Source organism: Solanum verrucosum, unplaced genomic scaffold (genome assembly GCF_900185275.1).
Source record: "Solanum verrucosum unplaced genomic scaffold, falcon-dt-bn FXZP01000161.1, whole genome shotgun sequence".
NCBI lineage: Eukaryota > Viridiplantae > Streptophyta > Magnoliopsida > Solanales > Solanaceae > Solanum > Solanum verrucosum.
This window is the reverse complement of record NW_026020127.1, coordinates 1,401,087-1,416,846: the sequence shown is the minus strand read 5'-3', so window position 1 is coordinate 1,416,846 and position 15,760 is coordinate 1,401,087. Positions and strand designations below refer to the sequence as shown.

At 29.2% G+C, this 15,760-nt stretch overlaps 2 protein-coding genes across 2 annotated transcripts; both read left to right on the top strand.

The window, feature by feature from the left end:
• Positions 1-5,596: 5,596 nt before the first annotated feature.
• Positions 5,597-8,229, top strand: LOC125825932 (auxin-induced protein 5NG4-like). The gene is made up of 6 exons (XM_049505219.1): positions 5,597-5,637; positions 5,735-5,851; positions 6,235-6,469; positions 7,164-7,322; positions 7,526-7,677; positions 8,033-8,229. The coding sequence occupies exons 1-6, from the start codon at positions 5,597-5,599 to the stop codon at positions 8,220-8,222; spliced, it is 894 nt and encodes a 297-aa protein (XP_049361176.1). The 3' UTR covers positions 8,223-8,229.
• Positions 8,230-10,955: 2,726 nt separating this feature from the next.
• Positions 10,956-15,548, top strand: LOC125826021 (WAT1-related protein At2g39510-like). The gene is made up of 7 exons (XM_049505318.1): positions 10,956-11,361; positions 12,510-12,572; positions 12,682-12,798; positions 13,435-13,669; positions 14,312-14,470; positions 14,688-14,839; positions 15,339-15,548. Exons 1-7 carry the CDS (start codon positions 11,183-11,185, stop codon positions 15,526-15,528), a joined length of 1,095 nt encoding a protein of 364 aa, XP_049361275.1. The 5' UTR covers positions 10,956-11,182; the 3' UTR covers positions 15,529-15,548.
• Positions 15,549-15,760: the final 212 nt, after the last annotated feature.

The following is a 15,760-nucleotide window of genomic DNA, read 5'->3' as shown; positions in this document are numbered from 1 at the left end:
TAGGAAAAAATGTAACACACAAAATTGCTGTTATTATAGCAAAATTTAGAAAATGCTCTCCTTTGCATCTTTCTAATTCTAACACGGCCATCATTCTTTTTCCACCGCAGATGCAAATTTCTAAATTCTTAGATTTTTAGCATCAATTCTTTATTTTTTTTTAAAAGGTATAAACATCTGGTATTTGGTATTCACCAATTTCATTTTAATTCAAATTCGTGTCACGCGAGACTCATTAAAGCAGAACCATTTCCTATTACAAATCTTTTCAAATTTAAACTTTTAATTAAACGTGGAGAAATTGTATCTATTTCACCACATCCGCTAGTGGAAGCATCAATTCTTCGAAGTGGACATGATATAGCCATTGTTACTATCTCATCTTCACCTTATATCATAAAAAATTCTGTGTTTCACAGTATATTTAGCTATGTGGACATTATTTAAAAATAAATAAATTTAAAGAATCAGCATTTATGATATTTTTTAATTTCTGGCAACAGCAAGTCAGCAACATATGCTTTTTTTTATTAGTGCTCACATTAAGAGTCAACTAAACAAAATTTCAGCTTTAATTAATCATGTTGCAGTTACCGTCATTAATGCATTCTAAAAAATGTTTGGAGAATATGTGCTTTCATAATGTCCATGGATCAAGTTTAGCATATACTCCTTCAGTTCTTTTTTATTTGTCAAATTTTGACTTGATACCATAACCTCGAGTGATAATTACCCATGTAAAGTTCAAGTTTATGCTCATATTGGAAACATGATTGGTTTGTATGTACGTACATGAATGAATCTTTATAAGGTTAAGTAAGCTAAAATAGTTCAAAAATACTTTTAATATCATGTGATATCATCTGCTTGTTGTTGAGTTGAAACAATGACACTTTAATATGGTGTAATATTATTCCTTTTCTATATACACTTGTATAAACACTAACTATTAATTATTGATTCCATGATTTGTTTACTTTAATACTTTTATTATAAACTATATCCAAATGTGGTTCCATCATCATATCTACTTTAATTTATTTTAGTGGAGCCTGAAAGTGTACTAATCCACTTGCTGTTGTTTCTCTTGTTTAAAGTTCTTAATGTTCTGGTGATATTGGATTACACATATATATTTAGTGTAATCTCAATGGGTTTTGAGAAGAGTAAAATGTATATCAACCTTATTTTTATCATATATATATAAAGTAACTGTTCCCGGTAAATCCTCGATTTAAAAAAATAATTTTAAATAGTTTGGAAAGGAAATATAGATATGAGAGTAGTAACAACAATAAAATAATGCGAAATGAAAAGCATTATATAAGAAATAAAAGAAAGATTAGTAATGACAAAGAAATAATACCATAATCAAAGTACAAAAAATATATATAATTACCAAAAAGAAACTATAAAGATAATGCTAATACTACTGATAAGAAAGAAGGTCAAATTGTGTGTCTCTATGCTAATACTACTGATAAGAAAGAAGGTCAAATTGTGTGTCTCTAGTACAATCATACACTTCCATTTTATTCCATTTGTCATTAAATATTCAAGAATAATTGTGTCCATTCTTTAAATCTTCACTCAAAGTTTATATTTTATTCTTTATAAACAAAGAAGAAACATATTCCATCTTCATGTGGGAAAAGTATAAAATTATTTTAACCACAAGAGTATGTTTGATCAAGAACAAGATCCTATCTCTTAAACCCTTCGGGGTGGCTAAATGGTTTGGACTTGGGACTATCATGTTGGAGGTTTCAAGTTCGAAATCCCTTGTCAGCGAACCGAAAGTAAAAGGAGTTTACCTTCTGGGTCAAGCTCGTGGCACCGGGCTTGCCTAGTGCGGATTATCTCTATGTAATTTGTAAGCTATTGCATAGGCGAGCGAAGTTTTACCCTGTGCGCACCCAATGATAGCTCATAAAAAAATATCCTATCTCTTAAAAATCCAAAATCCAATATATGAGCACTATTGCTGCATTAACCTTTGTATTGGCTGTAATCCTCAGGTAAATGATTTAATTAAAGGATTAGTAGCACTTTTAATTAATTAGTTACTACTAATAAATTCTGATTTTAATCCTCGTGATGTATAACACATCTAATTAACCATCAATTATTAAAGTCTGTACTTAATTTTAGTTCACATGATATATGTAACGTCTTTTTAGTAATGGATACAAAAGATATCTCCTACTTCCTTAGTGATTCCAAGAAGATGCTTCAACCCCGTAAAGTTTTAGCTGGCCATCACGGTTCAATAAAGATTTTCAATTTCGATTTGGAATTGTTGAGCAGTAGGTTAAAGATAACCTCCTTTGAAGTACCCTGTGTGGATTCGGGGGCTGCTTCTGTGCTGGCTTTGCTAGATCACACTTGTCACTGACAACATGAATTAGTTATATTGGAGTAGCACAATCAACTTTCTAAACAATCATAGTACAACACAAAAGAGCTGCTTGAATTATTGGTTTCAACATTGATAATGTATGGGGTAAGAAGGTTCTCCAATTAATTTCTCTAATTATGTTGTTCGGATTCATAAAAAATGTCGCTCAATAAATGTCGAATTTCTAAAATGATAGTACATTTTTTGGAACATTCAATACAAACACGATAATATTTTTTGAATAAAGTATAAGTAACATAGCTTTCTAGTGAATTTTAGTGGAGCCTGAAAATGTACTAATCCACTTAGGGGTTATTTCTCTTCTTTAAAAAGTTCTTAATGTTCTGGTGATATTGGATTACACACACATACTTAGTGTAATCTATAGATTTTATAAATTTTGAGAAGGGCAAAGTGTACACAAATTTTACTTTTATTTTATAGAGATAGAACGATTGTTTCCGATAAATCCTCGATTGAAAAAGGAAATATAGATATAAAAACAATAATAACAACAAAATAATGCAAAATGAAGAGGATTATGCAACAAATAAAAGAAAAATTAGTAACAAGTATGACAACGAAATATACAATAATCGAAGTATAAAAACCAGAGATAATAACCATAATTGAAGAAGAAAGAAACTATAAAGATAATGCTAATACTACCAATAAGAAAGAAGGTCAAAATGTGTGTATATAATACAATCTTACACTCCCATTTTATTCCATTTGTCATAAATATTCAAGAATAATTGTGTCCATTCTTTAAATCTTCACTCAAAGTTTATTTTTTTCTTCTTAACAAACAAGAAACATATTCTATCTTCGTGTGGGAAAAGTATAAAATTATTTTCACCACAAGAATATGTTTGATCAACAGCAAGATCCTATCCTATCTCTTAAAAATTAATTCCATATTAATTGTCTATATTAGCTAGTAGTAAATTGTGGTCATTTTATAAAAGAAAAAGGGTGATTTTTGCAAAGAAATATGGCTGTGGAGAAGTTCAAACTTCATCTTCTTATGATTTTAGTACAAATTTGCTACGCTTTTCTTTATTTCATTATTGAAGCTTCATTCAACCATGGGATGAATCCTCATGTCTACGTAACTTATCGAAACATTGTGGGAGGTCTAGTTATGTTACCGTTCGCGTATTTTCTTGAAAGGTACGTATCTTATAATTAACGGTCGATATAAATTTAGGATTTTAATTTTATATATGCTGTTAGTGAGAAGACCTTTTTAGATCATTAGAGAATTGTTATTTGAGTTGCTCACCATTTTTAGCCTATAAATTAAATATGTTGGCTATATATGTTGATAGGGTAAAGGACTTTTTACATTACCGATGAACTTTGTTATGTCAAAAAACATATTTACCTTACCAACACTATTTAACAAATATTCTTTGTATTCTTAAACTTCATTGTGTTGTCAAACTAAAACATATCGAATGGAAGGGATAATTGCACCTTTTTATTCTTCTATTATTGATAAATTCTGTATTTTGTCCTTGAAATAGATGGCTAAGTATATTTAACCTTCAATTACTTGAAATATATATATCTGATCATGTAATATACTTCCTTCGTCCACTTTTATTTGTCATGTTGCGCTTTTTGAAAGTCAACTTGACTAATTTCCAAAATTTAATTAGATTACATTAATTCTATATTTTAAATAAAAAATTTAGACTCAAAAACTATACGAAAGAACTATAAATTGCAATTTTTTGTATATCAATATGATAAAAAAATAATCGTAAAATGTTAGTCAAAGTTTTTATAGTTTGACTCTAAAAAGGGAAACTATGACAATTAAAAGTGGACGGAGGTAGTAGCAAATACCCCCTCTGTCCCTAATTACTTTTCTACTTTTGAATTGACACACCTATTAAGAAAACAATGATTGACATAGTGAATTTACCATTTTATCCCTATTAATTATGAAGTAGATGAGTTAAAAATTTAAGATTTTCAAGAAGTTCTAACTTTTTTCAAAACGGAAAAGGGTCATATTTGCCCTTGTACTCTTAGAAAAGGATCATATTTGCCCTTCGTCATACTTTTTTGATATATTTACCCTTGTCATCCAACTTTAAGGCCATATTTACCCTCCATCCGTTAAATCTCCATATTACCCTTGTGCGAGTGACTGACGGGGGGAAGCGATGGCTATTAAAATCATTTTAACCCACACACATCCACTAATGAACCCAAGAACAAGTCTTTAACTATCGTGGGTTTGGGTTTTATATTTGTATGGGACAGATGGGTTAATGTAATTGTAATCATATCGAGAATACAAAGCACTTGTGAAATTCTACTTATTTTTTAATAAAATGCAGATTAATCAATTTTATGTGTCAAGATTAGCGATGAAACTTGACTTTAATTTACTTAACAAAAATATCGAATTGAATGCTAAGATTATTCAATTTTATGCGTCAAGATTAGCGATGAAACTTGGCTTTAATTTACTTAACAAAAATATCTAATTGAATGCTAAAATCTGTATTAGTTCTAAAGTTGAGTGTTGTCTAATGTGAAAGAGGAGATACTATACAGTTTTCTACATTTGTTCCAATAATGCCCATAAAGAAATTTACGCAGAAGAATCAAGTTGGGTTTTATTTTGATTAGTGGATTGGGTTTAATGTATGGAGCAAGTTAAATAATTTTAATAATATTTAGATTTAATTATATAAAAATAAAATCCACATAGGCACAACATGAATAATATTATGTGAAAATATGGAGATTTAACGGATGGAGGGTAAATATGGCCTTAAAGTTGGATGACAAGGGCAAATATATCAAAAAAGTATGACGAAGGGCAAATATGATCCTTTTCTAAGAGTACATGGGTAAATATGACCTTTTTTCGTTTTCAAAATTAATTAATTGGGGGTATAATAGGTAAAGTTTTTTTGTCCTTTTTTGATTTGTCAAAATGAACAAGGAAAAAGGGACAAATAAAAAAATTAAATTGGACAAGTAGTCAAGAATAGAGGAAGTATGTCATATTTGAACTAAATTATCCTTAAATATGGAATAGTAGTACAAATTTAATATAACACATCGACAGTTGAATGATTTATTCTTTTAATTTTTTTTTTCCTTAATAATTTTTTAAATTCTCTTTTAAATGTTTTTGTTTCTTTACGCAGAAAAAAGAGACCAAAGTTAACTATGGCTTTGCTATTGGAGTTCTTTGTACTTTCTCTAATGGGGTAATTAAGCTCAATTAAACATCATTAATTATCCTTTTGAAATATAATTATTTGAGTCAAAATAATACTAACATTTTTTGTCCTTAATTTATTTCAGAGTGACTTTAACTTTGAACATGTACTCTGTGAGCTTGACTATCACTTCTCCAACACTTATAGCTTCTATGCTCAACACTATTGCTGCACTTACCTTTGTATTGGCAGTAATCCTCAGGTAATTAATTTATTAATCAAATGATTTAATAGCATTTTTATCCCTTAGTTACTAGTATTAAAATAATTTTAATCCATGTGATATATAACTAATTAAACATTTGATCCTTTGATTGTGGACACTTACAAATTTATTATAATTATTAACTAATCAATCACAAAATTACTCGTGTATTATGTTAAGCTTTTTATTTTGTTTTTATATTTGACAGTAATATAGTTCAAACAAAACATATTTCCTACACATAGACTAAGAGCACACATTTTTAATTATGGGATAATTGTTTATAAACATTAAACAAATTAAGTCATATATCACAAGATTCTTGTGAAGTTGCGAGAGCTTAATTAAACTCTAATTTTAAAAGTTTTCTAATATTGTAGGTTGGAAATTGTTAATGTTGGAGACCCTAGAGGAATAGCAAAAATCATAGGAACACTTGTTTCTTTGGCTGGAGTTATGATTATGACATTGTACAAAGGAGCAATTTTGAAGAATTTATGGCATCCTATTATATATATTCATCAAGGAAACAATGTTGTCAAGGAAGATTGGGTCAAGGGCTCAATTTTGACTTTTGCTAGTTGCATTACAAGGGCCATATGGTACATCATGCAGGTCATTTTTACAAAAATCTTGTCTATATTTAGACTAGTTTTGCACTATATAAATTGTTCTATGTGTTAAATTTTATGTTTCTTGATTTTTGTTAGGGGTCAAGGGTTAGGTTGAGGCCATTAGGTGTCTATTATGATAGTTTAGTTGTGACAGATTCATTACTAGAGACGAATTTACAATTTGAAGTTTATGTTTTTTTTATAGAATGACCTTAAGTTAATATATAATAATAATGTGATTTCAGTCAAATTTTTATAAAGTAAGCAAGCTTTTTTGTCACTATCAGAAAATCGCTAACTCCAAAGTGGAGTTCTTGTCTATGTTTCTTGATTGTGTTGAGGTTATAAAGGGTTGGCTCGACAAGAGTTAGGCTATGTTGTCGTGTCCAGTTTTGGGTCGTGACAGACTCACATTCTTGGAGCTAGAAGACAACTTACGGGTTCAGCTGAACCAAGTAGGTTTGTTCTATATCGTATGTTTGTGTTATGTAATTTACTAAATATATACTAGTTTTATACTCTATTGGTACTAGCTAACGTCTTGCCTAATTGTCTTTAACTGAATTATTTGTATCCGGGAAGTCCCCTCGGCCAATCGTTGAAGTATATACTAGCATTTGAAATGGTTATCATAATATTCAGAATCTATAAAGTTCAAATTCTGAGTCTGCCTATGCATCCTTCAAATTTTACAGGCTTACACACAGAAAAGATATCCAGCACAATTGTCACTGACAACATGGGTGAGTTTTGTTGGAGCAGCACAATCAGCTTTCTACACAGTCATAGTACAACATAAAAGAGCTGCTTGGACTATTGGTTTCAACATTGATTTTTGGTCTACAATATATGGGGTAAGAAGGGTCCGATCATCTCTCGTAGCTATGTTGCTCGGACTTATCAAAAATGCTTCTGGATGTATAATGAATCACTAAAAATAACTCACGTTTTGGAGGATTTGATACAAATATGATAATATTTTTAAAGAATTCGAGTAATATAACTCTCTCTAGTGAAATTTTATTTGATTGTGACAATGTTTTGGGATTTAAAACAGGGTATAGTTATTTCTGGTTTGGTGTGCTATATTCAATTGTGGTGCACAGAGCAAAAGGGACCTGTTTTTGTGACTATGTTCAATCCACTATCAACTATACTAGTGGCACTTCTAGCATACTTTGTGTTTGGGGAAAAGCTATATATGGGCAGGTAAAAAACTCATTTTATATGCTCAAATATAGACAACTACTACTTTCTATTTTGTATAATTAGTCGGAAATGAGCTTAAATGATGCGACATGATCAATGAAGATTACTATTGCCGATCTCAACTAGGTTGGGATTGACGTATAGTTGATAGATTTCAAAAGTCTTTTATTTCTTTCTTAAGCTCTGTGACAAATCAAACTATAACACCAAAATAAATCCTTGCAAGTTTATTTAAGCTTAACTCATGTCATTATCATGACGACTCAAACTATGTCAAATAAATTTATATGAAGGAAGTAGAAAACAATGAATTCTTTATGTTCTAAATAATTAACCATTTTTTTTCTATTTTCAGCATCATAGGAGCAATAATTGTCATTGTTGGCCTTTACTTGCTCTTGTGGGGAAAAGAAGATCCAAAATCAGAGAGAAAAGATGAAGAAAAATGCTGCACAACAAAAAAAGAATTACATCATGAAGACAATATGATGCAGAAATTCACATCAGATGCTAATCCCAATGATACTAAAAAACCAAAACAATAAAAATAAAGACAAAATTCATAGAACGGAACATGTGGTTCTAATCTGAATTAGTCGGACCAGTAATTTTCAAATATCAGATAGAAACAATCGTGATTACAAATAGTTTGGGCTTGGGACTATCATGTTGAAGGTCTCAAGTTCGAAATCCCTTGCCAGCGAAAGTAAGGGATTTGCCTTCTGGGTCAAGCTCGTAGCACCGGACTTGCCTAATGCGGATTATCACTCCTATGTAATTTGCAAGCTATTGCATAGGCGAGCGGAGTTTTACCCTTGTGCGCACCCAAGGATAGCTCATAAAAAAAAAATCCTATCTCTTAAAAATCCAAAATCCAATATATGAACCCAAGGATAGCTCATAAAAAAAAATCCTATCTCTTAAAAATCCAAAATCCAATATATGAGCACTATTGCTGCACGAACCTTTGTATTGGCAGTAATCCTCGGGTAAATAATTTAATTAAAGGATTAGTAGCACTTTTAATTAATTAGTTACTACTAATAAAGTCTGAATTTTAATCCTCGTGATGTATAACACATCTAATTAACCATCAATTATTAAAGTCTACTTAATTTTAGTCCACATATATGTAACGTCTTTTTAGTAATGGATACAAAAGATATCCAGCACACTTGTCACTGACAACATGAATTAGTTATATTGGAGTAGCACAATCAACTTTCTAAACAATCACAGTACAACACAAAAGAGCTGCTTGAATTATTGGTTTCAACGTTGATTTTTGGTCAATACTGTATGGGGTAAGAAGGTTCTCCAATTAATTTCTCTAATTATGTTGTTCGGATTCATAAAAAATGTCGCTCAATAAATGTCAAATTTTTAAAATGATAGTACATTTTTTGGAACATTCAATACAAATACGATAATATTTATTGAATAAAGTCTGAGTAACATAGTTTTCTAGTGAATTTTATTTGTTTGTACAAATAAAATTGTGGTGCACTAATGTTAGAGGAAGTAAGATTGTGAGTGTAAGGTGAAGAGAGACAGATTTAAAATTTAAATGAAACATGATAAATTTACATTTCTTCGTAGTATATATTTATTATAGATAGTAGTATGTATTTTAAAAAATTTAGAATGGTGAAAACTTCACCTTTATATACCGGCAAGAAATATAGAGAATTTTTAGTACTTTTTATTTTTATTTTGTACAATAATATTAGTCCCCGTTCAGCCATAGATTTTAGTTCAAAAATTTCAAAATAATATTTGGAGATTATTTCAAATAGTTGTTTCTTTATCAAATTGACTTCTTATTTCAACTTCAACCTTGAAATAAAAATTTTGAAATTGGAAAAACAGTATAAGAAGCTTTTAGAGTTTCACTAAAAAAACTTTAAATTTGTTTGATATAATACATAAATATGCCCTTTAACTTGACCTCAACTCACATTTATACCCCCAATTTTGAGTATGCACAAATAGACACTTAAATTTGTATAAAATTAAGCGAATAGACACATATGTCCTACATGGTAATTTTTTCATATGTGATGTCCTATATTTATTATGCCACGTAGGACTCATGTATCCACTTGTTCATCTTTATGCAAGTTTAAGTGCGTATTTGTGCACACCCAAAATTGAAAGATATAAATATGAAATAAGACCAAGTTAAATGACATATTTATATATTATGCCAATTTGTTTTGTATAATCTAGACCTAAATTGTAAAAAGAGATATGAAAGAATAGGAATAACCGATTGATAAAAAAGTCTAAATTCTGACAAATTAAGAGATTAGAGGGAAAAAACCGAAATGCTTCATTTGAGATTTAAACTATACTCCCTCCATTTTCATATTAGATGGACATTTTTAATTTTATACGATAATTAAGAAATTATTAATAGATTAATCAACTTTACTCTTTTGCCCTACGTTCATATTAATCAGCTTGAAAAAAGAAATTTTAAATCTTCAAAATTTATTTAAACTTTCAAGGGCTATATTAATTGTAGGAGTAAAATGAAAAAATTAATTAGTTTTATCATGATTTAATAAATGATCATATAATACGAAATAAATATTTGTTCTAAGATACCCACAAAACATAGACATTGGAGTACTTACTTCAAGGGAATTCAAAAGTTTATACAATTATAAAAGCTTTTGTTTACCCCTTCTTTTTCTAACTATTAATCATTGATTCCATAATTATTTTAATGCTTTTCTATACTATATAATATATGCAAAAGAGTTTTTATGTGGTTCCATCATCATATCTATTTTAATTTATTTTAGTGGAGCCTGAAAATGTACTAATCCACTTAGTGCTATTTCTCTTCTTTAAAAAATTCTTAATGTTATGGTGATATTGGATTACACGCATCTCTATGGATTTTGAGAAAGGTAAAGTGTACACAGATCTTACTTTTATTTAATAAAAATAGAACGACTGTTTTCAATAAATCCTTAATCGAAAAAGGAAATATAAATATAAAAGCAATAATAACAACAAAATAATGCGAAATGAAGAGAATTACGCAACAAACAAAAGAAAGATCAGTAACGAGTATGACAACGAAATAATACAATAATCGAAATATAAAATAAAAACACAGATAATAATCAAAATTGAAGAAGAAGAAACTATAAGGATAATGCTAATATTACCAATAAGAAAGAAGGTCAAAATGTGTGTATATTCCATTTGTCATAAATTAATATTCAAGAATAGTTGTGTCCATTATTTAAATCTTCACTCTTAAGTTTATTTTTTTCTTCTTTATAACAAACAAGAAACATATTCTATCTTTGTGTGGGAAAAGTATAAAATTATTTTCACCACAAGAATATGTTTGATCAAGAACAAGATCCTATCTCTTAAAAATTTGAAGGAATCGAACCCCATTCTTAATTCCACATTAATTGTCTATATTAGCTAGTAGTAAATTGTGGTCATTTTATAAAAGAAAGGGCCATTTTTGCAAAGATTTATGGCTTTGGAGAAGTTCAAACCTCATCTTCTTATGATTTTAGTACAAATTTGCTACACTTTTCTTTATTTCATTACTGAAGCTTCATTCAGCCATGGGATGAACCCTCATGTCTACGTAACTTGTCGAAACATTGTGGGAGGTCTAGTTATGTTACCGTTCGCGTATTTTCTCGAGAGGTACATATCATATAATTAACAGTCGATATAAGTTTAGGATTTTAATTTTATATATGCTGATAATGAGAAGACATTTTTAGATCATTAGAGAATTGTTATTTGAGTTACTCACCATTTTTACCTAACTATCAATTAGATTTTAAGTTACGCTACGTATTATTTGCCTATAAATTAAAGATGTTAGCTATTTATGTTACTCCCTCCATTTCAAATTAATTGAATTTTTGAAACATATTTCATTTTTCAAATTAACTTAATTGTTCAATTTTCAAGTCTACTTTTAGAATGTTCTTCCAATTTTACCCTTCATTAGTTATTGGAATTAGTGTAATTAATGTTTAGTTATTTTAATCATAAATTTGATAATAATTAATAAGGGTAAAAATGAAAAGGTATGCCTAATTTATGTCTTAATATTCTTTTAGGGCTTTTTACATTACTGATGAGCTTTGTTATGTCAAAAAAACATATTTACCTTATGATCAAATACGATTTAAAAAATATTCTTTACATTCTTAAACTTCATTGTTGTCAAACTAAAATATATGGGATGAAAGGGATAATTGCAATTTTGATCCTTCAGTTATTGATAAGTTCTTTTTCTTTGTCCTTGAAATAGTTGGCTAAGTACATTTAACCTTCAATTACTTGGAATATATATTTCTGATCCTGTAATATAGCAAATATTCGCTCTATTTCAATTACTTGTTCACTTTTAAATTGACATACCTATTAAGAAAATAATGATTGACATAGTGAGTTTACTATTTTACCCCTATTAATTATGAAGTGGATGAATTAAAAATTTAAGATTTTCAATAAGTTCTACCTTTTTCAAGGTATAATATGTTAAAAAAAAATTGTTCTTTCTTGATTTGTCAAAATAGATAAGTAAAAAATTAAAGGACAAATAAAAAAAACAAACTAGACAAGTAATTAGGGACAGAGAGAGTATGTGATATTTAAACTATTTTTGAACTAGATTATCCTTAAATCGACCGTTAAATGATTTAGCACTTGAAAAATTCATTAACTTTGTGGAAATGACAACTCAGAGGAATTAAAAGTGCACACATCAATTATTTAAAAGTTTTTTTCCTTAATAATTTTTTAAATTCTCTTTTAAATGTTTTTGTTTCTTAATGCAGAAAAAAGAGACCAAAGTTAACTATGGCTTTGCTATTGGAGTTCTTTGTGCTTTCTCTTATGGGGTAATTAAACTCAGTTAGACATCACTAATTATCCTTTTGAAATATATAACTATTTCATTATTTGAGGCAAAATAATACTAACTTTTTTTTTGTCCTTAATTTATTACAGAGTGAGTTTAACATTAAACATGTACTTTGTGAGCTTCACTTTCACATCTCCAACATTTATAGCTTCTATGCTCAACACTATTGCTGCACTCACCTTTGTATTGGCAGTAATCCTCAGGTAATTAATTTATTAATCAAATGATTTAATAGCATTTTTATCCCTTAGTTACTAGTATTAAATAATTTTAATTTTAATCCATGTGATATATAGCTAATTAAACATTTGATCCTTTGATTATGGACATTTACGAATTTATTATAATTATTAACTAATCAATCACAAAATTACTCATATGTTATGTTAAGTTTATATATATATATATATATATATTTTGTTTATATTTGACAGTAATATAGTTCAAACAAAACATATTTCCTACACATAGACTAAGAGCATACATTACATCAAAAATGATCTTTAGCGACATTTAATTAACAACAATAGCTTAATTGTCACTAAATATGTACTTTCTAAGTGACAATTAACACTCTTTGTATATGTTCCTAAAGCCTTTAGCGATATTGGATCCATTGGCAATTAACTGATACCGGTAAAGGCTTTAACACTCTTTGTTAATGTGTATATTTATTGCCACTAAAAGGTGTTTTTATTATAGTGACATTTTAATTATGGGATACTAGCTTATTTATAAACATTAAACAAATTAAGTCATATATCACAAGAACCAAAATAAGATTCTTGTGAAGTAGTGAGAGCTTAAACTCTAATTTTAAAAGTTTTCTAATATTGTAGGTTGGAAATTGTTAATGTTGGAGACCCTAGAGGAATAGCAAAAATCATAGGAACACTTGTTTCTTTGGCTGGAGTTATGATTATGACATTGTACAAAGGAGCAATTTTGAAGAATTTATGGCATCCTATTATATATATTCATCAAGGAAACAATGTTGTCAAGGAAGATTGGGTCAAGGGCTCAATTTTAACTGTTGCTAGTTGCATTACATGGGCCATATGGTACATCATGCAGGTCATTTTTACAAAAATCTTGTCTATATTTAGACTAGTTTTGCACTATATAAATTGTTCTATGTGTTAAATTTTATGTTTCTTGATTTTTGTTAGGGGTCAAGGATTAGGCTGAGGCCATTAGGTGTCTATTATGATAGTCTAGTTGTGACAGATTCATTACTAGAGACGAATTTACAATTTGAAGTTTATGTTTTCTTATAGAATGACCTTAAGTTAATATATAATAATAATGTGATTTCAGTCAAATTTTTATAAAGTAAGTAAGCTTTTTTGTCACTATCAGAAAATTGCTCAACTCCAAAGTGGAGTTCTTGTCTATGTTTCTTGATTGTGTTGAGGTTATAAAGGGTTGGCTCGACAAGAGTTAGGCTATGTCCAGTTTTGGGTCGTGACAGACTCACATTCTTGGAGCTAGAAGACAACTTACGGGTTCAGCTGAACCAAGTAGGTTTGTTCTATATCGTATGTTTGTGTTATGTAATTTACTAAATATAGTTTGTGTTAACTGGATTATTTGTACATAGAAGTCCCCTCGGCCAATCGTCGAAGTATTTACTAGCATTTGAAATGGTTATCATAGTATTCAAAATCCATAAAGTTCAAATTCTGAATCTGTCTACGCATCCTTCAAATTTTACAGGCTTACACATTAAAAAGATATCCAGCACAATTGTCATTGACAACATGGGTGAGTTTTGTTGGAGCAGCACAATCAGCTTTCTACACAGTCATAGTACAACATAAAAGAGCTGCTTGGACTATTGGTTTCAACATTGATTTTTGGTCTACAATATATGGGGTAAGAAGGGTCCAATTATCACTCGTAGTTATGTTGCTCGGACTTATCAAAAATGCTTATGGATGTGTAACGAATCTCTAAAAATAACACACGTTTCGGAGGATTTGATACAAATATGACAACATTTTTAAAGAATTCGAGTAATATAACTCTCTAGTGAAATTTTATTTGATTGTGACAACCTTTAACAACTTTTTTTTTTTGGGATTTATAACAGGGTATAGTTATTTCTGGTTTGGTGGGCTATATTCAATTGTGGTGCACAGAGCAAAAGGGACCTGTTTTTGTGACTATGTTCAATCCACTATCAACTATATTAGTGGCACTTCTAGCATACTTTGTGTTTGGGGAAAAGCTATATATGGGCAGGTAAAAAAACGCATTTTTACATGCTACTTTCTATTTTGTATAATTAGTCAGAACTGAAAAATGAGCTTAAATGAAGCGACATGATCAATTAAGATTACTATTGCCGATCTCAACTTGGCTGGATTGATCTTATAGTTAATTTTTTTTAATTGTGGAAGCTTCATGCACTAAAGACATACTCCTCTGTTTCACTTTGTTTGACACTGTTTATTTATATTCACACAATGACACAAATGTTATGACATATTTAAGAGACAAATTTCAAATGTCTTTTATTTCTTTCTTAAGCTCTATGACAAGTTAAACTATAACACCAAACTACGCTTTAGTTCCAAATGAGTTGTGGTCAGTTATATAAATCCTCGCAAGTTTATTTAAGCTTAACTCATATCATTATCATGACACTCAAACTATGTCAAATAAATTTATATGGAGGAAGTAGAAAACAATGAATTCTTTATGTTCTAAATAATTAACCATTTTTTTTTTCTATTTTCAGCATCATAGGAGCAATAATTGTCATTGTTGGTCTTTACTTGCTCTTGTGGGGAAAAGAAGATCCAAAATCAGAGAGAAAGGATGAAGAAAAATGCTGCACAACAAAAAAAGAATTACATCATGAAGACGATATGATGCTGAAATTCACATCAGATGCTAATCCCAAGGATACTAAAAAAACAAAACAATAAAAATAAAGACAAAAATTCATAGAACAGAACATGCGGTTCTAATCTGAATTAGTCGGACCAATAATTTTCAAGTATCAGATAGGAAATTTGGTTTTGCAGTCTGTTACAAATAACATGTTATTTAATTGTATAATCGTTTTTATAAGAGAATATTAAAGAAAATCCTTAAAAGATCATTCTCTTCTATACATCAAAAAATGTACCATCCGTACTTAATAACAGAAGGATTGGG

Excerpts from the sequence above, each read along its gene's own strand:
- LOC125825932 (XM_049505219.1), top strand. The coding sequence starts at position 5,597 with ATGGCTTTGCTATTGGAGTTCTTTGTACTTTCTCTAATGGG. Across the intron at positions 7,323-7,525 it reads TTTGGTCTACAATATATGGG|GGTATAGTTATTTCTGGTTT; the intron begins GTAAGAAGGGTC and ends GATTTAAAACAG. Across the intron at positions 7,678-8,032 it reads GAAAAGCTATATATGGGCAG|CATCATAGGAGCAATAATTG; the intron begins GTAAAAAACTCA and ends TTCTATTTTCAG.
- LOC125826021 (XM_049505318.1), top strand. The coding sequence starts at position 11,183 with ATGGCTTTGGAGAAGTTCAAACCTCATCTTCTTATGATTTTAGTACAA. Across the intron at positions 11,362-12,509 it reads TTCGCGTATTTTCTCGAGAG|AAAAAAGAGACCAAAGTTAA; the intron begins GTACATATCATA and ends TTCTTAATGCAG. Across the intron at positions 12,799-13,434 it reads GTATTGGCAGTAATCCTCAG|GTTGGAAATTGTTAATGTTG; the intron begins GTAATTAATTTA and ends CTAATATTGTAG.